Here is a 20,048-nt window from a genome sequence, read left to right as displayed (position 1 = left end):
TGCGGTGGTGGTTAATTATCTTTGGGCACTTTTCTAGATGCACGTGCACTGGGCCCCCCTGGCTCTTCTGAACTTCTCGCGTGCGAGCGGCGCATTCTCTCTCTGCGCTGGCTTTGTACAGGAGCCCCCTGCTCCCCTCTCAGGTCTCACCTCTGAGTGCCAGAGGCCCTTGGCCAGGACCCAGTCACCTCGCCACTTCTCACTAAGGGGATCTTCAGCTGCTTCATGCCTTTTCAGTTTTTCCAGTTGTACCTCCTCTATAATTGTTTTTAATACCTCCCTAAGCAGTGGGTACCAAAGCCAGCCAGAGGTTTCCTACAGCCCTGGTGTCAAATAAAGGCACCAGAGAGCATCTTGCAGCTGGTGCCTCTGTCTCCTGGCCTGAGGGTTGCATTTGCCCTTCTGTATGGAGGCTGCAGGTGTCCAGTTTTTCCATCACTCCCTCCCATCATAACTCCTGCAGACGTTATCGATGGGACTTCCATAGATTCACCCCAATCACCCTTTTAAAAGATACAATGAAACGCCTTAGCATCAAGAGCCAGTCCCCGCACAGCCCTCCAGGGAACAGTCGTTCTGTCACTGTTCCTCATGTGGAAATATCTCCCCAGACCTGTCTGTAACCCAGGTTCAAACCCACTTAGCTTGGTCATTGACGGCTTTGAATGATTTAAAATGCTAATCTAAACGCAAAGCGGTACTGAGCTGAGTGTGGTACGAAAGTCTGCTCCGCTGAGGTCCTTTGTCTTTATCGAACAAACTTCCAGCCATCTGGGTTGGAATTAAAAGTCAGCGTCAAGGCTACTGGCACCGTACGTTATCTGGAAGGCGGCAGCTTTCGGTCCGAGTCACTTTCCATGGGAGACCAAGCGCCGCGCGGGAGGAGGGAAGCACACCCACCACAAAGCGCGGCGGGGAGAGCAGGAGCACCGCGGTTCATTGCTGAGGCACCGAGGCCAGTTGTTTGGAGGCGACGAGCCCAGCAGCTGGCGCAGCCTCACCAGCCGGCCTGAACCTCCCCCCCTTCCCTGGCTCCGGGCAGGGCTTGGCTGGGTTGTCCTGTCGCCAGCCGTGGGGCGGCGTTCCCGGTGCGGGCAGGGTGCTCCGTCCTCGCTGGCCTTACTAAACCGGCCGTGCCCAAAGGCTGCGGGCACCTGACCCGAGAGCCAGGCCCCGCTGGGAGAGGGAAGCGTTAGGCAGCAGCACCCACGGGGCACAGCAGGAAACCCAGGCTGGCGTCTTGCCGTGAATGTCGCACAGTGCTGGGGCTCTGGAGCAGAGACCGGTCTCCCAAACGAGCTCCTGCTGGTTCTTCTCACAGGAGAGGGGGCAGGTGACGGTGGCCAGGGCCGTGAGGGACAGCTGGACTTTCACAGCAAACACCCGCCTTCGGTCGATGTAGGAATGCGGTCCCGGATCCTGCTGGGCGCCCAGCTCGCGCCTAATGTCCTGGCACAGGTGGTTTCTTCTGCGTATACCACGTACATCACGCGCATCCACGTGTCTCCTACTGCCCCCAGAGTCTGCGTGTGGCCGGGTGGGTGTCCCATGCGGTCGGTGGAGTTAAACTTCCTCTTTCTGGGGTTTCCCACTCTCTGCATCACCCACCTCTGCTCGCTCTCTCCGGAGGCAAGGCTGGGTCCCGCAGGACCAGGTAAGTGGGGAATGAACAGCCTCGTCCCGTGTGGAAGCTCGCGAGTGGGTGCAGCCGAGCACTTGTGAGCCGGGCAGCGGAGCCGGAGCCGGGCAGCCTGCCCACGGCCAGGGCGGTTTGCAGAGCCCCTCGCTTGCCGCCGAGCGAGCAAATGTGGCCGCAGGAAAACAAAAGCTCGTTGCCCGGGCAGAGCTGCCGGGCAGAGCACAGCCCCTGCCCAGCAAAGCAGCCCCAGGGGGGCAGGGCCCTCGGTCTGCGTCTGTGATGGGTTGCAAAGTAGCCAGGTGCAGGGGGTTGGGTTGGTGATTTGGTTGATTTTCTTTTTTCCCCTAAGCAAAGTTTTTTAAAACTGGTGGAATCCAGGAATTAACAGGACTGTTCATCGTAGCTCGCTGCTCGACCGCCCTGTGCTTTCCGTGAGCGCTGGTGGGGGCAGGCGCCCGCCACTGGGACAGGAGCTGTCGGAGGGCGGCCGGGGCTGTGGGGAGAGGTGGGGGCAGATGTGTTGTGGGAACGGCAGGAGAGCTGGAGAGGAAGCAAGAGGTGCTCCTCCTCCTCTCGCCAGCCCGTCACCTAGCGTATGCTCTCTGACGGGGGCTGTAAGCAGGTGGGGGTCAGTCTCTTCTCGCAAGTAACAAGCAATGGGATGAGAGGGAACGGCCTCAGGTTGCGCCAGGGGAAGTTTAGGTTGCACATTAGTAAAAATTTCTTCACCGAAAAGGTGGACAAGCACTGCCCAGGCTGCCCAGGGAGGTGGATGTGTCACCATCCCCAGAGGTGTTCAAAAGGCAGGTAGACGTGGCGCTTAGGGACATGGTGTAGTGGTGGACTTGGCAGCAGTCCTGGGTTAACAGTTGGACTCTATAATCTTCAAGGTCCTTTCCAACCTGAATGATCCTTTGATTCCGTGTTTCCTACAGCAAAAGAGCTGGCATGGCCTCCTCCTCCCTTCTGCAGCTCGTTCCTGTGACCAAGTCCTTTGCCAGGCAGGAGTGCTCGGGAGACCGATGCTGGCAAAACCCAGGTTGTCTGAGGGTATTTTGCTCAAGGAGATTATCGGTGGTGTTTGGGATGCTGCCGTTTATTAGCAGTCTCGGCACACAAAGGGGACTACCCAGCTGGGGAGTCTTCGGACCATCCCAGTTACACCTCATTCCTCTTCCAAGATTCCTGTTTCGCGGCAGCAGGCCTAGCAACGGTTTGGTCAGTGGAAGCTGTTTCTGCTGGAGACAACGAGTCTGGGGCCTGTGCAGCAATGAAAAATGGTTTGCAGTTGGCTGGAGGTGGAAAAATTACGTGGGCAGGTGGAGAAAGGCTTCAGTAGGTAAGGAACCAACGCGGTGGTTGCAAGAGGCTTTAAGGGGAAGGGCTGGCTGTTGCTGGCTCAGTAATAAACAAAAGGGACATTCATCCTTAGGAACAATCCTGCAACAACATGAGGAGAGAGGAGCAAATGCAGCTTTTCAGCCTCCGTAACGCTGGTGGGAGCGGCTGCTTTCCAAATGCAGCGATGTAAAATGGTGCGTGAGAAGATGCTGGCCGAGAAGGGCACTTAGGGGAAGGTTTAGCGCTCTCGGTTTAGGGGCTACGTAAGAGCACTGGTTAAATATTCCAGGCTTCTTGCTGCATCTGTATTCAGAGCACTGGTGGTGGTCACGCTCAGCGCTGATGTCACCAAGAGCAATGGCACCAGGTCCTTGCTGCACAGCTGCAATTAGCTCACCGCAACGTGCACTGCAGGTAGCATCGCACCCCCAGGGAGGAGGATGAACATCCCAGCACTGACCGGGGAGCTCCCCGATGGGCAAGGCATGCAGGCTCCTGTGACAGCTCCCCACCGGCGGAACTAGATGTGGTAAATCCCGGAGGGCTGGGCACGGCAACAGGTCCAACCAGCCGTAGGCTAGCGGCCAGCCACAAGGGCGAGTGTTTGCAGGGGCAGGCACAGCTCTCAGGTCTGTGGGGATGGTGGCCACAGCCAGGCTGCCCGGGGAGGGCTCTGGGTACAGGTGAGCAGCCCAGGAGGGAAGCGGGAGCAGGACACCTCGAGTGCTACCTGAAGGACTGGGCTTTGGCACGCGGGAGCAGGCCAAGAGAAGTACCCTGGGCTGCAGCCACGGGAGGCGGAGGAAGGGGTGCGTGGGGTTGATGCAGCATGTGGGAATAAAGGGAGAACAAAAGGGCTGATAGGATCGGAGCAGAGAGCCAGAGCTGCCTCTCCTCCCCCGTTTTCAGCGTACGCCCTTTCCGTCCGCCGGCTGGGGTTTTCTCTCTTGTGCAAACAGTATCTGTTGAGATGCTTTCCCTGCCAGTTCTGCTCCCAGCTGTGGCTGTGGCGAGAGGTGGGGGCCTCAGGCCAGAGCAGTCCCAGGCAAATAGAATTTACTAGTCTGGGTGTACACGTTGCGTCTCGGGGAGTTGGCAGTTTTGGCAGATGTTCAAAACATTTCCTGCCCCTCTGGTGGGGTGGAGGGCACGCACGCGAAACGACGGCTCCTCTTCTGAGCCCGGGCCTGACTCTGGAGGGCACCGAGGTGAGGGAGGCTGGTGGGTGCTGGGAATATACTGACCTACAGAAAAATGGAGGAAAAGCGGCACGAGCAGGGTGTTGGTGGCAGCAGGGAGACAGGACTGGGAGGAGGTGGTTAGTGTCAGTGCAGCTGGAACTTGTTAAAGGCTTTTGGCATGCCAGGACCATACTCATAGGGTTATCCCCCCCCCAAAGCTGTGTGAGGGCAGAATGGAGCCCACCAAAGTAGCAGGTGGGTCCTGTGCGCTTGCAGGACCAGGAGCAGAGCAAACAGCAGCGCTCAGAAGTGGCAGGAACTCTTTTACCAGCACCACAGCCAGGTCTGCAGCAGCAACTTTGGCAGAAGAGATGGGAAAGCATGGGTTTGTGGTGGTTTTCCGCTGGCAAAACCCACGTAGGTACAGTAAGTGTCCAGGGACAAAGGTGCACGGGCTTGCAGTTGTCCCACCGAAAGTCCTTTTTGCTGGTCTCAACTGTAGTTACCACAGCAGGGCTTCCTCCTTCCACACCGCAGGGGCTGTACCAGCAGGGAAGACCCGAGACAATTTGCCTTCATTCAGCCCGATTCCTCTCCATCCTCGCAGCGCAGTGACCCCAGAGGCTCGGTCACTTCGGTCTCCACCAGCTGTCAGGATGCAGAGGCCGGCAGTGCGGACAGCCACGCTCCCTCCCAGCCGGCAGCTGGTGAAAGAAGCAGGACGAGCAGAGTGAGCAGAATTTCACCGGCGTTTCCACTGCATTGGTGCAGCCCTGGAGGCATCTGCTGTGTTTGTTTCGGGTACGGGCTCCTCCCCAGGGTTGTTCTGGCTCCTGCTAGGAGAGGGAATGATGCATTCTTGTGCTGTTGATTTATGATCCCAATTCCCTCTCACTGTGCTCGTTTTCTCAAAGCACATTCTGCAAAGCTTGAAAAAAAAACCCCACACATGACAACTGAAGGCAGTTCCTAGAGCAGAATTTCCTGCAGGAATCCTGCCATGGCCTTCAGTTTACATGCTAGGCAATGTCACGTGGAGAAGACGGCTTTACCCTGACAGTGTCCCTTAAATCATAACAGAAGCCAAGACATTTATAGCTCAGCCTGTGCATAGCATCTGGAGTCCCCTGCCCCCTCCTTGTCGTGCAGAGGGCGGTATTCTTGCAGAAGACCAGAGCACTGTGACCTGCGTCCATTTCACACCTGTTTGAATACTTATCTTTTAAAACCCACATCATATTGTACAACAAGCCCCACGGAGAATGTTTATTTCGACATGCCATCTCAGAAATACAGTAAATGTCTCAACAGATCGGTCTTCCTTGTTCTGCTGCACCAAGTCTTCCATGTCGCTCTTATTACATTGGATCTTGTGATTCATGTTATCCCCCCTCTTTCAACCAGGCTAAATTTGTCCAAGGTGGCCTGAGGCAAAAGAGCCCATCCCTGCACAGCTTTTCCTCCCACACTGTGGAGTGTTCCTTTCTGTATGTTTGCATTTGCTACCTTCCCTTTCGCTGACTAGCTATGCACGCTACGAGAATTTTCCCAAATCCCCAAGCCCTGACGGGATCATCCTCACAGAGTCCTAACCAAAATTCATCACCCGTCTCTGACCCCTGCCAGATTTGCAGTACCTACAGAGGCTGCCTACCCCACCAGTCACCTGGTGCCCCTGATTCAGTGACCTGGAGATCACCAGTGGCTTCTCGGTGCAGCTCCCAGTTTCCTCTCTCCAGTTCTTACCACAGCTCAGCGGGATAGGGTGGTATTCCGACTTCTTCCCTCTCCTCTCGCTCTCCTCCCTGCCACCACCCTTCTCCCCCCAGCCCAATCCACAAAACACAAACCTGATGCAATTTTTTTCCAGGAATGCACTAATGAACCTGAATTTTTGACCAGCTGCTGGTTTGTGTTTTGAAGGAGCGGCGCTATGTTCAGGACTAGTTAGCTGGCCCACACCTCAGGCTTTACAGACCCAGCACAAAGAACAGGCTGTCACTTACAGAGGAATGACGCAGGTACGCAGGGATCAGCCCATTACCACGTTAGCACTGACAGCTAATACTGCTAGTTGTAGCACAAGTTGTAGCCATCAATGAGTAAGCACTTTGGGTGGGGTGGGGTGGCTCTGCCTGCTCCTCCAAAAACTGGTAGGTTTGATGTTGGTATCAGTGTGAATGTACCTCTCAGATGCTAATCGCGCAGACCTCAGGGATTTTGACAGGTGAGTGCTGGAGAGCTGAGCAAGTCCCTGACAGCTCCCTGATCAGATGCGCCGCGCCTGTCTGCAGCCGGCTGATTTCTGACACCCTGAGCAGAAGCACCCCCATGCCTGCAACCAAGGCAAAGCCCGCATCCCTTCTGCACAGCCCTCCGGAGCTGGAAAGCCAGAGTGACTAATACTGTTCTAAGAAAAATAAGATTATTTCCAGAATTGTTCTCCTTTGGGATGACAAAAAGCAAGAAGAGGTCAGCCCAAAGAGTAACATTTCTGGAAAAGCCATAGGCACTGGCTAATGGGTTCTCTGCACAAGCTACATCAGCCCTTGCCATGTCATTCTGCTATCACCTCGCCTCAGTTAGGAGTGCCACACACTGCCTGGTTGGCAGGAACCACTCTGCTGAGGTCAAGGGCACCTTTTCTTTATGCAAGAACTGATTATGTGAAAAGATGATGCAAGATCTGACTGTTTTCATTCAGCTTCAATGCTTTATTAATAGCAGGGCTAATGCAGGGAGCCACTCTGCTTTACTCCACTAAGGAAATCAGTGGGACACACTTGAGAAAAGAAATTGTGTATGGTCTCAACTCAAAATTGCTCACTGGAATATTTTTCCATTTAATGTTACTCATCCAAGGAAACAGACGAAACGCCCAGGTGCAGATCTTTATTGGTTCACGCCAGGGAGAAAGTCAAGGAATGCTAACACTGCTTTCTCATTCAAGCTTCTCTTTATAATTAGAAGAGGAGAATTAGCTAATGAGGTCCAAAGCCAGTTGGGGAAAGGGTGAAGGGACTGGGGCTGCCACACTGAATTGTATCCACAGTGGTTCCAGGACAACATTGCTGGCAGGCAGTGGGAGGGACAGCACAAGGGAGACAGAGGATTTTCCATTCTGGGGGCCCTGGAAAGAAGTAAATATAATGTGTTTCCTTCTCTTTCACCGTGCTCCCGGCTGAAATCACAGGGGGGCAGGGAAACTCACCTGGCTCATCTTCTGTCCCTAGAAGGCTGTGGGATCCTTGTCTGATCCATCACAAGGGTTCACTGCTGCCTCTCCTGGGCTTTCTTCACACCGAAGTTCAGCCAGTTCGGGTGCAACTGCGGCAGAGCCAGTGCTGTCAGCTGCGCTGGGTCCAGCGGCTGTCCCGTTCAAAGCAGCGCTCGCTGTCCCAGCAGGAGGATCTCCCTTTATCGTGCTGGCAGATGTCTCCCCGCGTAGTGCCAGATCAGCCACTACCCTCTCGGTGCCTCTGTGGATGAGCTGATGAGCAGCACAGATGTGCTTTCTTTGGGACTGCCTCACTGTGCGTAAAAAGAGGTAAGGCTTTTTTACTTGGAAATGTACAGCAAAGTGTTGTCCGTAGGGGAGAAGGGAGGGACAGCTTTTAGCCTTCTTGCAGCGGTGGAAAAGCCTATCTCTGGGAAAAAAAAAAAATCACGCCCTTCTAACTTGGGCTGAAAGCGTTCTACTGCCACCTAATAGCAGCAACCAACTTTGCATTTCACTTTGAAGACTAGCCCCCACAGAGGGAAGCACAACCAAAATGTATTCCTTTCCAGATTAGGGCATAACTGCCCAGGATATGTTATCAGGCTTTAAAATAACTTCTTCAGTGTCTGATAATTGCAGCAGGCCTCTGGAAGACTGGAGCTGAAAACTGCCCTCTCCTGCGTTACGGTTTTGCCTGCACTGAGAAACCCTTCCCGAGTTCAAAGCAAGACGCGGAGACAGTACAGGCACACTAGGTCACCTACCTCACCATCTCCCTTCTGCCACTGTAGGATCGTGCGTTACTGTGGTTTACAGTTTTCATCCAACCTCGTTTGTATATATTTGCAGCCTACCTCTTGGGAAATAATTGCCCAAGCCAGAGCACTCACCCTGCAATTATCTTCATTGCTCTTCGCTATTCTTTGTTCCCTCTTTCTCTCTCTAGACTTCAGATGCTGGTAATCAATCACAGGGACTGAAATACTGCATGCTTGTAAGCAGGTTGTGGGGAACGTTGCAGGAACAAGCTGTGGCTCTCACCGTGTCACTTCCCAGCAAAAGTCCCAGACTTTGTTGTTGGTTTGGTCTGTTTACGTCGTAAGGCTGAGCTGTACTTAACCGCGAGTCTGAACCACTGGTGTCTTGCGTGTTGTCATACAGTTCTGCATGCTGTCACTGACTCAGTCACTCAACGTTACTAACCCATCCTGTTTATGTTTATCCATCTCAGGGGTCCATTTTGGCGACAATGGATGCAACTGCACCCATCTCACTTGCGTTTGAAAAGCTGACCTTCACAAGCCAGCTCTCAGTTCCCAGGAAAGCTTTCTCTACCCAAGGCATTTTGGCTTCAGACGCGAATGCATGAACTACATGAACTATACCGGGAACACTCCCCTGGTATTGCTGCTTGCCCTTCCTTCATGCACAGTGAATTCCATCTGAAAGAAGGTGGGCTCAGATTGGTAAGTCCTTTTAAAACTGATTCAAATTGATTGTCCTTTTAAAAGCAAGATTTTTTGTATCAGTACATTGACTTCTACTTCCAAAGATGGAGGGCTCAGAAGTGAGGTGCAGAGGGGTTTCAGGATAAGCCAGTACTGGATAACCCCTGCTTTTATGCAAAGGAATGTGACAAAAAGAGGAGAAAAAAAAAATAGAAGAAAAGACTAGGTAATGGCAAAGTAGAGATATCTAAAGGGAAGCTAAAGTGCAGGCAAAGACTGAACTTGCAGGCCCTCAAAACCTTGTTGTACAAATGGATTTGCTCCTCTGGCAGGCCAGACAACTATGCTCTCAGATCAGTCCCTGCTAGTTTCAAGGAGAATGTATGCTCAGGCATGTGCCAGGTTGCTAAAACACAGTTTTGTAATGAATAATGTGGCTCACTACAGGGAAAACTTTAAAAGCTGCCACAGAAACACAATACATTGATCTGCTCATAAATTCTAATGCCATTCTTTGATACTATTTCCTTTGGATTTACATGGAATAGTTACTGATTCTGGTTCCCTGAAGGTATTTTACAGCAGGGTGTGTTCATCAGGGCATACGTTTGGTAGAATTCAGCTATCTAAGTGTACGGAGTCCCCTCCAACCCATGGAGCAATAGCAGAACAGAGTATGAGCCAGGTCTCTTCCTGACATTTGATGTCTCCTGTCACAAGACTATTGTGGCAAATCTCATCTGATCACATTTGAAGAAGCTCTTGTACTTTCTCATGTCTTGTTTTAGCTCTTCCACCAGCATCCACTTCAATTTTTGTCTGGGTCTAGCTCTGCTTTCCAGGCAAACCCACTGTAGCTCACTGATTTTGAAGATTTTTTTTTTCCTCTGTTGCTTGGGAGTGCTTCTTTGTTCATTGGCTGCTGTTGCATTTAAGCCCAGTATATATTTTCTTCCTTGACGGTACCTCTGTATGTCCAGAATCCTAAGTCATCTCCCCAGGGCTTCTCTTTCTGTTCTCCTTTCACAGGCAGGCTAACCCGTGTGTGTTAGTGCCTGAGCTGCAGGCTTCATTGACTAAAATTACATCACCTGCTTTGGGAGGCTTGCAGAAGCAGGGCTAAAGGAGGGAGCTGGTAGAAGCTTCAGGAGAATTAACCAACTGCTGAATAGATACTGTTGTTGTGACAAATACATGGACTAGGAAGAAAATATTTGCACAATTCAGAGACCACAAAATCTGTTTGCAGGGTGTGTGTTCTCATTCATAAAGCGGCAGAAAAGGCGATGAAGCAAGTGCCTTTGCTCTCAAGTCAGAGAAGTACACTGCGGCAAGGACCACTTCAGACTCCACTGTGATACAAGCGTGTTTCATGCCCTGTATCCACTTTCTATGGGTGACTGGTTTAGTCACAGTCTTCTGAGTATGCTGGTCAGTGGAAAGATTCCAGTTAAGAACTGCCATATTCAGGACACTTAGTGTAATACACAGATTTCCAGGGCCTTCCCCTCTGTATTTTGACAGATACTATTCCATTTTGGCTGATCAGAAGCATCCTTTACAACTGCAAGATTATCTACATAAAATATGATGCCACTACAGCCAATTCTAAAACCTTTTATTTGTTTCTAGCTCTTGACCAATTGTGTGAGGTGCAAGGGGAAAAGTATATGCTCTTCCTTCCACCTATGGCATATATTTAAGTAATCTGCCCGTTAAAGACTTCAACAGTTTTTAGAAATTGCCATATAATAGACAATTCACAGCCATGCTGCTTAAAGACTTTTTCCAGCTTGTTTTTGAAGGTGCAATGGGCTGCTTCTTTTCATGTAGTTTTATTGTTGGAGATACACCACATTTATCATGGAATCATAGAAATATCAGGTTGGAAGGGACCTCAAGGATCCCCTGGTCCAACCTTTCTTGGCAAAAGCACAGTCTAAACCTTACATCAGCTCTGAATTCAGGCCACCATTTTAAAAGACTAAAGCTCATGAGAAATTGGTGGAAAAGGGTCAAAGGGCTTAACCATCTACCTGCAGAGTGCAAAAGAAGAATCTCGGAGACCTGAGACAACTCTTGGCCTTGCATCTTTACTTTCAGTGAGCTAAAGTAAGGAAGGTGAACAAGTTCATGAAGAGAGTAGTTACTGGACTCCTTACCTTTTTCTCTGACAGACATTTTCTCAGCTTCTGGAATCAGGAAATCATATACCAGCTCTGCTACAATCTCTTCTGACTGTAGGTGAGTTCGACTACAGGACAGATGCAGGATGGTATTAGTATTTTAATCATCTTTCCAGATCACCTCTGCAAACACAAGACTCCCTTGTAAATATTCTCGCCGTTTTCCAGGGAGAGTATTGTCTTGGCAGTAACTGTCAGCCGGGTCTCTCTCTATCCTACAAACAGGTGACAGTGTGACTATTCCTCTTTGCACTGCCCTGCCAATGTGTTCAGTACCGCGTTGGAAAGCAGTATTTCCAGGGAGAAGACTCCTTATCCTTAAATGTATTTAGGAGCCCAGTTCTCACTGATGACAAACTGAGTTAGACACGCAGATACCACTGCGGATTTGCATCTTTGTGAACTTAGTCTTCGGCCCATTGCTGAGTTTGCTAAATTCTTCCCTTTTGTGACTCTGCATTTGGCTGGTCCCCATGCTCTGTTCCATGCCAGTGTTTGGTGGGTTCCCAATTGGCCCAGGGGCTGCATGCATTATCTACGCTTCATTCTCCCCAAGGATTTCAACATTCTGGTTGTATTCATCTAGTTACAAAATACACAGCTGCTGTACCATAGGAGAGTCACTGTGTCATTGGGATTTTTATGGCTCAATTCCAAAAAAAAAAAGAGCATAGAAACTGAACTGGAGGTTTGGCAGGTCCTAAAAAGTATCCACTGCTGAGGCCCCAGCCAAACACAAGACTGTGGTGTTCTCAACAGCTTACTCTACTCAAAGTGCCTTGTCAGGCAGCCATCAATATGCCTGACCCCCATGGAAATTGGCAGTTTCTTAAAGAACAGCCACCCCAGAATGAAAGGCCGCTGTATAGCTGTATCTTTTAGCATCTCTTTCAAACGGATTTTCTGTAGCAGTATAAATAAATGAAAAGACCAGTATGAATGGGTATTGCTTTAGGCAGTTCCCAGATTCACTTAAAGCTCAGTCACAGCATCACATTGGCATGGAGAGGTCTAAAAAGGGTGATTCACAGATCCCACAAGTGATTTGCAAAGGGAATCTGGCACATGCTGTATAGAAATAAGGCTCAGATAGATTTATATGTGTGTTCCAGGTAGTAACAGTGTGGTTCCCATACAGCAGTCACACTAATGAAGCGATCATGAACAGTATTGTTCTGCTCTTCCCAAGTCTTAGATTATACACGTAATCTAACCACAGGTGTAGAACGTCAGGCAGGTTCTAAACTGCTGTAAACAGCCTCTAAATGTGCCGTTTAATAACGTACCGACTTTCCATTTCATAAGCAATGTCATTGATTTCTACAGCCATTCTCTGAATCTCTTCCCTGGCTTGTTCTTCAGCCGCGTTCTCCAAGCTACTCAGGATAATGTCTTCCAAGTAGGAGTCAATAGTGCTCTGGTGCACTTTCACCACCTGGAACAAAACACCAAGATACTGTTCCTCTGCCTATTGCTGTGCCAGGAGTGTGGTGGAAGCAGATTTCCAAAGAACCAAGAAAACCAGATTTTCACCAGACTTAATTTCAGGCAGGCTAGCCTAAGATTTGGTTTCAGAGGTGCTTTTTGGGAAGAATCACTTGTAAAAATTTATTTTCTAATAACTCTTTCTGAGAGCTAATTGAACAGAAACAAGTGCAGGAAAGAACCAGTGGTGGAAGGAAAACCTAGTGGCAGATCCAGTTCTGCTGCAGCTTAGTTCTGTGAGTGCAACAGCAGTTGTGTCCTCAGTTCTCACTGTCCCCTGAGCAACAACTGCCAAACAATAATCATCAGTATTGACTTCAGTAAATTATTCAGCTTTTATTCAAGCAAATCCTAAAGGAAAAGGTCCCATCAAGCCAGTCAAAGTAACATGAATAAAACCAAGATAAAATTACTGGTTTCCATATGATGGTTGTAGAGCAAAGATTAGAGAAATGGATGTTTTCCTTCTGCTAGTCTGAGGGGCAAAAGCTTATGGCACTTGGACCCTCCTTGCTTCCCACTCAGAGGAGATAAGAAGAGGTAAGAAGATAAGCTAAAAAGAAAAATAAACATGATGCCAGACTCTCGTGGTATTAGCCTCCTCCCACAAAGTTTGAAAATTATTGGTTTAGTCAATTAGGCTCCTACTCATTTCTTTCAACTGGGAGAAATATGCTTCATGCAGTCAGGAGCTAGGGAATAGGAACAGGACTATAGAATAGTTATGGAATGTGGTAATTCAGGATTTTTGTTTCTGGATTTCAAGGTTATGTTACCCAGTATCACTACTTGAAAATAATTTCTTGTGCCTCTTGTTATTTGCAGTCCACTTTTGGGGGGCAAAATCTTTCCAAAACCTTGCTCAAAGGATGCTCAAAGCATCCTTCCTGGGAGAGCACCTAATAGTTCCACAGGACAGACCACATGCTGACAAAACATTCTTCCTAAAGATGATCTAGGTACATCTGTTCTCCATAGAATTTTGTTGTGCAAATTTAGAAACCTACATCCATTCATGATATGCCCAGCAGGACCGTCTGTAGGGCTATTCAGATCATCCTTAATTTAATAGGCATGACTCTTTTAGGAGGGAATCACCCTCTCTTCACTAAGCCTTCCTCCTCGATTTTAAAACTAGCCATCCCCAAAGTCAGAGCTGAAGCACCTCCCTTCCATCCGGACCTTCCCACTAGGAAGCAGTTCCTACAGACCACCCCCAGTTCCCCCAGTCTCCCTCTCTTGCCTGTTTGAAAATCTCATCTTCTTCGCGCCGCCGCCTCTCTTCCACCTGACGACGCCCGCTCTCCTCTGCTTCCCGCATCTGCCTCTGCCTCTCAGCCAGCATGACAAAGGCATGAATCTTCCGTTCTTCTTGCAGCCTCACCAGCTCTTTGGACAGGAAATCAAATATGTTTGCCAGGACCCTTCCTTCTTCCCTGGCCAAGTGCTTTTCCACTGATAACAGCTTTAAAAAAAAATGCAAAGAACTGCGTTACAAACCGCGGGAATGTTGCTCCAAGCCCCAGGACTACCAAAGGCATGTGAACCAGCTCTGCAGCATCCCCTCAGACCAGCCATGGGATAACCCTAGGAGTTTTGCATTCTTGTTTTACATATGCGGGCCTGGATTCTGCATAATGTAATGTTCCTGTATATAGGCTCTGATGGCATAAAGAGGCTAAAAGATGATAAAACTAGCCAGGGCTGGAATGGTCCCAATACCGTCACACTGGGACAAGAAGCCCCGTGCTTGGGTGGCTGGGAGGAGATGAAGCACTACACTCGCTGTACGCCAGGTATTAGGAACCGCTTTTGTGAGTACAGCCACAACAGTGGCTGAGGCCAGCTGCTTGTTAATGGGGCACACTCTGCTGCCCAGACCGAGAACGGGGAGGTATAAAAATGACAACGAAATGACTTCAGCTGCATACCCTCCGTCCTTCTGTGCTGAGCTTGGCTGGACCAGACCAGAAAAATAAGATCAAAAGTTGCAAAGGAAGCTTCTTTCTAGCATTTGGAAAGTAAACCCTCGATCTCCATGAGCAGGAAGCGTAAGTAAAGATTTAGGAAACTGAAACTGCAAGTACAGCCACATTTCTATTCTCTCCTAAGGATGCAAAATGTTTATTACAGTTAAAGCCACCTCAGTGAAACGGTACATCTTTGGTTGGACATTCACAATGCAACCAAAGTGATTCAATTTGCTGAGATAATACCACAACCATGAGTCCCTACAGTTTTAGGCATTGCAATATTACCTAAATCTGTCCAAGTTACTAACTGCTGACAAATTAAAATCAACGGTAATTATATTGAGTTTGTAGAAGGGCAAACAAGAACTCAAAATTCCAGGTAATGGATAAGCAGAAAGCCTGTGACAGAGCTGAGACTGGACCCCAGGTGTTCAGAGTTACTGTGCCATTCACTCCTTGTTCCAAGCACGTCGTGTTTTACGGGTTGGGTATGTGCGATCGCATTTTGGAAAGGGACAAGATCTATGGTAAGTTCATTATATCCAGTAGGGACTGTGAAGCTGCAGTCCTTGGCAGGAGGAACTGGCTAGGACGCTGTGTTTCTGTTGGAATAAACAGGCAATAACAGAGTAGACCTGAACATAAAACTAAAAATGGAACTGAAATACCCCAGATAAGTAGTAATAGATCAGCTGTAGTGTTTTAAAGACAGTGAGATTGTCAGTGTTGCACGCATGTAGAAGTGACAGCGTCTAGCCCATGTGTGTTTGAGACGGAGGGCCAAAATACAGGAACTGCACCACCCCACAGGGAGGGATAACATGGAACTAACGTGCTGCTTCCTCTTTATTGCTCCAGGTGCTGTGTCTAAAACTGGTGTGAAGTGGAGGAAAACAACCCAGGAACACTCTTGTCTTAGACTTCTGTTATATATGAGGTGGGAAGTTTTCAACCCCTCAGCTTTGACCATTTTATCTGGAGTTTCTGACCTCTTTCTGCAGGAAGCATTTCTTGAAAAATGCCTCTTTTTATACTGGAAAGGTCAAAAACCTCAAAAAAACTGTGACCACCAAAACCTATAGAACTGTGACCCATCGGTGACTTTGTAAAATAGCCACACACATAGAAAACTCCTGCACATGCATTCCAGAGAGTTTTAAAGTTCAAGGTGTTTGAAAACCTGAGCCTTGGACTGTGTGCCTTCAGAGACAGTAAAAAGAAACATGAGAGCAGAGGAGGTGGATACCAGCAGAGGGGGATAGTGGCTCTCCCAAAAGGAAAGCCTGAGATCAGAGGTCAGCCAGCATCTTTACCATTTGCTCTCTCTCCTTCTCTATGAAAGTCGTTATGGTATCTGAACTGATCCTTCCTTCACTCTCACCTCGGCTTCCAGAAGGAAAGAGTATTTCAAGTTCCTAATGCCTAATGCTTGTATTTTTCTTTTAATCCCTCAGTAGAAAAATTCTGTATATTCCTGCATTCCATACCTGGACTGCCTGTGTATGAGGGAGCATCTGGAAATTATAAACAGTAAAACACAGTCACCCAGTTCAATTTTTACTGAGATCTGAGAGGAAATTTTGTTGCTGCCCCCCCAGCAGGAAGCAGTGGTCTGGCTTCATCTCCACCAGGCCAGCTGGCCAGCCGATGCTGTTATCATAATCTGCAACCTGCAGAATTGCCTCGCAGCTAGTCACTGAAAAAATAGGAGAGTAGTAAAAACTGCAGGAAAATCTGCAGGACTGTGGGAGATACTGTGTATCTGAGATGCAGTGAAGTCTGGGCAGAATTCTTTATGATCCATTTCGGAAAGCATCTGCCATTCAATTCACTTTGCTCTGGAAGGTTGTGGCCCTGCAAAGAAATAGGAGGGGAATTCACATGCCCAGCTCTCACTAGATCCTTGGCAGAGGGTAAAGCCCAACATTTCTCTGCTCACCATAACAGTGGCAAGTATAACAATGTGACACCATTGCTAAGGTCACAGCAGTCTCGAGCCCAGTAAGTCTGCTTTGGCTTCTTTTGTGGTGTTTTATGCCTGAGAAGGAGCCTGAGAGGGTGCCCTGCTAGAAAAGGAACAGGGAAACAACAGTGGTAACATACATTCAGTAAAACATCTGACAGATGAGAGTGACAACCATTTATTGTGATGCCAGGTCACAGCGTCAGTCAAATGGATTGAAATGTGGTAAAACTGAGGTTCATGTGACAGTGCAGTTTGCTCAAAGCCCTGTAAATATAAATAAGCACTCTGTCTGCAAACAAAGCAAGTGCAGCCTGGGTAGCAGCTGTGGTCAGGGCGCCTCAGTCTGTTTCTGAGATTCCCCAGAGGCCCCAGAGCAGTGACAGAGCAATTTTAGCCCCTCAGGCATTCAATGCTTGCCCTGCAATAGGAAAGCATTTTTATTACTTGAGGTGCCCTCTGTGCTGTAGATAATAGAAAACATAAAGAAATTCAATTTGAGAGTGTTGGTGGTACCGCAAGCACAGAATTCCCAGTCTGGACAGTGTTGTGAACCAGCCTTCCCACCTACACAGACAAACCTTGTCCATTTGCAAGTCACGCTGCTGCTGTAGAGCCCGTGTCATTTGCTCCTCTGCCTTCAAAAGCAGCTGTCCATCCTCCTGGAGTGCGTGAGTGGTGCGCAGCTCTCGGATCAGTTCCAGCCGCTTCTCCTTCCCTTCAAACATCTTTAAAATCAAGTTAAACAACCAAGCTTATTAAATGGAGAATATAGATCAACATCTTTTGCCAGCACAGTACACCCTTCTTCTCCAAGGTGCAAGGTCAGCTGTTTCCAAATCCTAGTCCTCTGTAATGAATTTGCGGCTGCATTTAGGCATACGCTATGGTGTCAGGTAAAGCTTGTCTAAAACCCTCCTGCATACAAGACGAGAGCTGAGACCTTCTGTTGTGGAGTATAGATGATCCCATGCTACTTTATTTTTTTAATAATTTTTTAATTATTATTCTGTTATTATTATTATTCTGTTTGGCTTTACCCAGAACTCAAACCACCAGAACACGGAACAGCAACACCAACTTCAAGTGAAAAGGGCAACAGCCTTCTGGATATCCTGTTATATCAGCCTCAATGGCAGAGCTTCCTAGAGTAAGCATTGCCCATTTTCCTCAATCCAGAGTTCAAAGTCTCCTGTTTCAACATCTGTTGTTCTCTGTCCTTCATTTTGAGGGAGTCCAGCAACAGCTCAAAGCAATAAATTGGTAGAGAGGTTGTTGAAATTGCTGCTGTCCCTGTTACGGGGTTACGTGGCCCAGCCCTTCCCTGCCACCCTCTTATTTTCATTCCCCCTCTCTTCCAACAAGACTTCCAACAGAAACAAAGGATCACTCAACCCTGCTCATGTCACTCTCCAGCTGAGTCATATATTTCTGATCTAGTAGTGGCTGGAAGGAGATTCCTAAAATGATGGAACATTTCATGATTTGAAAGTCAACAGTCTTCCAATGGCACCAAATACCCTTCTCATAGATCACCACAGAACAGGAGAAGACTTGGGAAGTCTAGATTCCACCTCAAGCCACTTCCACGGTACTGCAATGTTTGCTAACGCTCAGGTCAGAGTCCCCCACGGGAACACTTTGCAAACATTAAATAATTAGTGTAAGAGAGAATACCAATTATATTCTCAGCAGGCATGAAAACAAACCTTCTGGACTGGTCTGATCAAAAGTGACAGACTTGCTTAATATAAAGCCCATGAGGCATGGCTACTCAATTAATTTTTACCTAGACCCACTACTGTTCCACTGAAAGCGGAATGACAGGTCCTGCACTTGCTGGAAATCATGGTGGTATGCTTCAGTCGAACCTCATCTAAGGTTCAGCTCACCATCACTGGAAACTGGAAAGATGGTATGAAATACAAGCTGCCCTGCTGGGATGTGGGAGGTTTCTTGTGCCTGGGATCTTGGCATAATCAAGACAAAATGTACTCTTGGTCCAGATCTAGCCTAGAATTTGCCATTTGAGTAATTCTGCTATTAAGCATCTAATTAAATAACTGAGTGTAGGGGATGGCAGGAACAGGGAGAGACTCATAGACGTATAGGAACCTAGAAGTTCCTGTAAGAAATTTGGGCTGGAGAGCAAAGACTTCAGCCTTGAAGGACTCCAGATAACATACAGGAGGATATGCTGCAGAAACCTCATTACCCTTGATCACCGCTGTGGAAGAAAGCTTGCAAACACACTTTCAATCGTTCCCACCATCATCCCGAAGAAAGACATAAAAAAAGAAGACACAGAATACCGTGTTCTGAATAGCTCTGCCTCGGAGAAACTTCTGCAGACAGATCACTGCCAGTTCTGTTTCCTCTTCCTTCTGCCGAAACACAACAAATATCCACACAATAAGTAATTATTTCTTTGGAGACTGAGATTTCTATAGTTTAACTATCTAACTACCTAAAAGTCTAACTCGTATCCAACGCATTTCTCAGTTGTTTCTGAACACCATTCTTCTAATTTCTAGGGAAAGTGAGTCAGAATACTACGTACTTCCATGTTTTACAAGAGATGGGGGAGAAAGACTGTATAATTAGATTCTATTTGAGATTTTAGAGGGTCTTTAGAGACGAGTACCTAATGATAAGGAGATGCTGATGGAGAAAGTTACTGTATGCATTAGAAGTACTATTTGTAGCTTGACTGAATCTGAGTTTGCAAAATGAGCATCAGCTACATTAATTTAACAGGTCAAGACACTAAGGGGATAGAATTGTTACCTAAGAAGGTACAAGAAAGCTATTAACTATAAACAAAGGGATTAAATTAAAAGGGAACATATACAATTTTTCTTTTGATATTTATTCCAGTGGCGACCTTTATCTGAGTAACTCAGTAAATTTAAGTCTCAGCAAGTATAGTTTGGAAGTAAAATTAATTACATTATATTGTGATTTGTCTCTTTGAGAACTTTACTGGCCTGGTATTCTGTGACTGATGGCAACCTGGAAGAATGATGGAGCGCAGTGGGAAAGGGAACATGACCATAGGAGGGGAAATAAAAAAAAAAAAAGAAGCCTTATTTTAAATAGAGGAAGCACAGCTGGCAGCATTTTTTCACTTGCTGAGGGGTCTTTTAGTCTGAAGTTGACAACAGCAGAAGGAAAGTCCATTGGGTGCCTGGGAAAGATCAATCTAAAAATTGCAAGGAAGTTTTTTTTAATAAAAAGCCTATGAGGTCTGCATTGAAATGTGGTATTTTAGAAGTGCCGGAAAAACAGGGATGAGTGTGGGATGAGAGAAGCGGTGTGGGCTTGAATCTTAGTATCTGTTTTTTCTTAGGTGTTGAAGATTAAGTTTTCCAAACACAAAATGAAGCATTCCTGCGTTTCCACACCACCACCCAGGAGGATCAAAGCAGAACTAGCCAAAGGACTAACTTATGATTTGGTATGCTCTTTTTCTCTGGAAAGAAGGGATGAATTTCCAGTCCAGTTAGAAAGCTAAACTGTACCACATCACCTGACTACAGGGTGAAAGCCCTTCAGGACAGAGTTTTGGAAATGGAGATGGCACATATACCGGACGGGTAAGCCAGACTGCTT

The 20,048-nt window shown here is 47.9% G+C and overlaps 1 protein-coding gene across 2 annotated transcripts in view; it reads right to left on the bottom strand.

Moving 5' to 3' along the window:
- Window positions 1-6,860: 6,860 nt before the first annotated feature.
- The window catches only part of CFAP91 (cilia and flagella associated protein 91), a 31,620-nt gene continuing 18,432 nt past the window's right edge, over window positions 6,861-20,048 (bottom strand). The window contains exons 12-18 of one of the 2 annotated variants that reach the window (XM_056340794.1): window positions 18,749-18,820; window positions 17,018-17,164; window positions 13,744-13,965; window positions 12,302-12,450; window positions 10,992-11,083; window positions 7,373-7,692; window positions 6,861-7,291 (exon numbers count right to left, since the gene is read on the bottom strand). In XM_056340794.1, the coding sequence (XP_056196769.1) occupies window positions 7,391-7,692; window positions 10,992-11,083; window positions 12,302-12,450; window positions 13,744-13,965; window positions 17,018-17,164; window positions 18,749-18,820 (984 nt within the window). In that variant the 3' untranslated portion in view covers window positions 6,861-7,291; window positions 7,373-7,390. The remainder of the gene's footprint in view (window positions 7,292-7,372; window positions 7,693-10,991; window positions 11,084-12,301; window positions 12,451-13,743; window positions 13,966-17,017; window positions 17,165-18,748; window positions 18,821-20,048) is intronic. The other variant, XM_056340796.1, reaches the window with a different exon arrangement.

Source organism: Falco biarmicus, chromosome 5 (assembly GCF_023638135.1).
Source record: "Falco biarmicus isolate bFalBia1 chromosome 5, bFalBia1.pri, whole genome shotgun sequence".
In the NCBI taxonomy this organism is placed as follows: Eukaryota; Metazoa; Chordata; class Aves; order Falconiformes; family Falconidae; genus Falco; species Falco biarmicus.
Note: the sequence above shows the minus strand (reverse complement) of the source record. Positions and strands in the feature narration are given on the sequence as shown.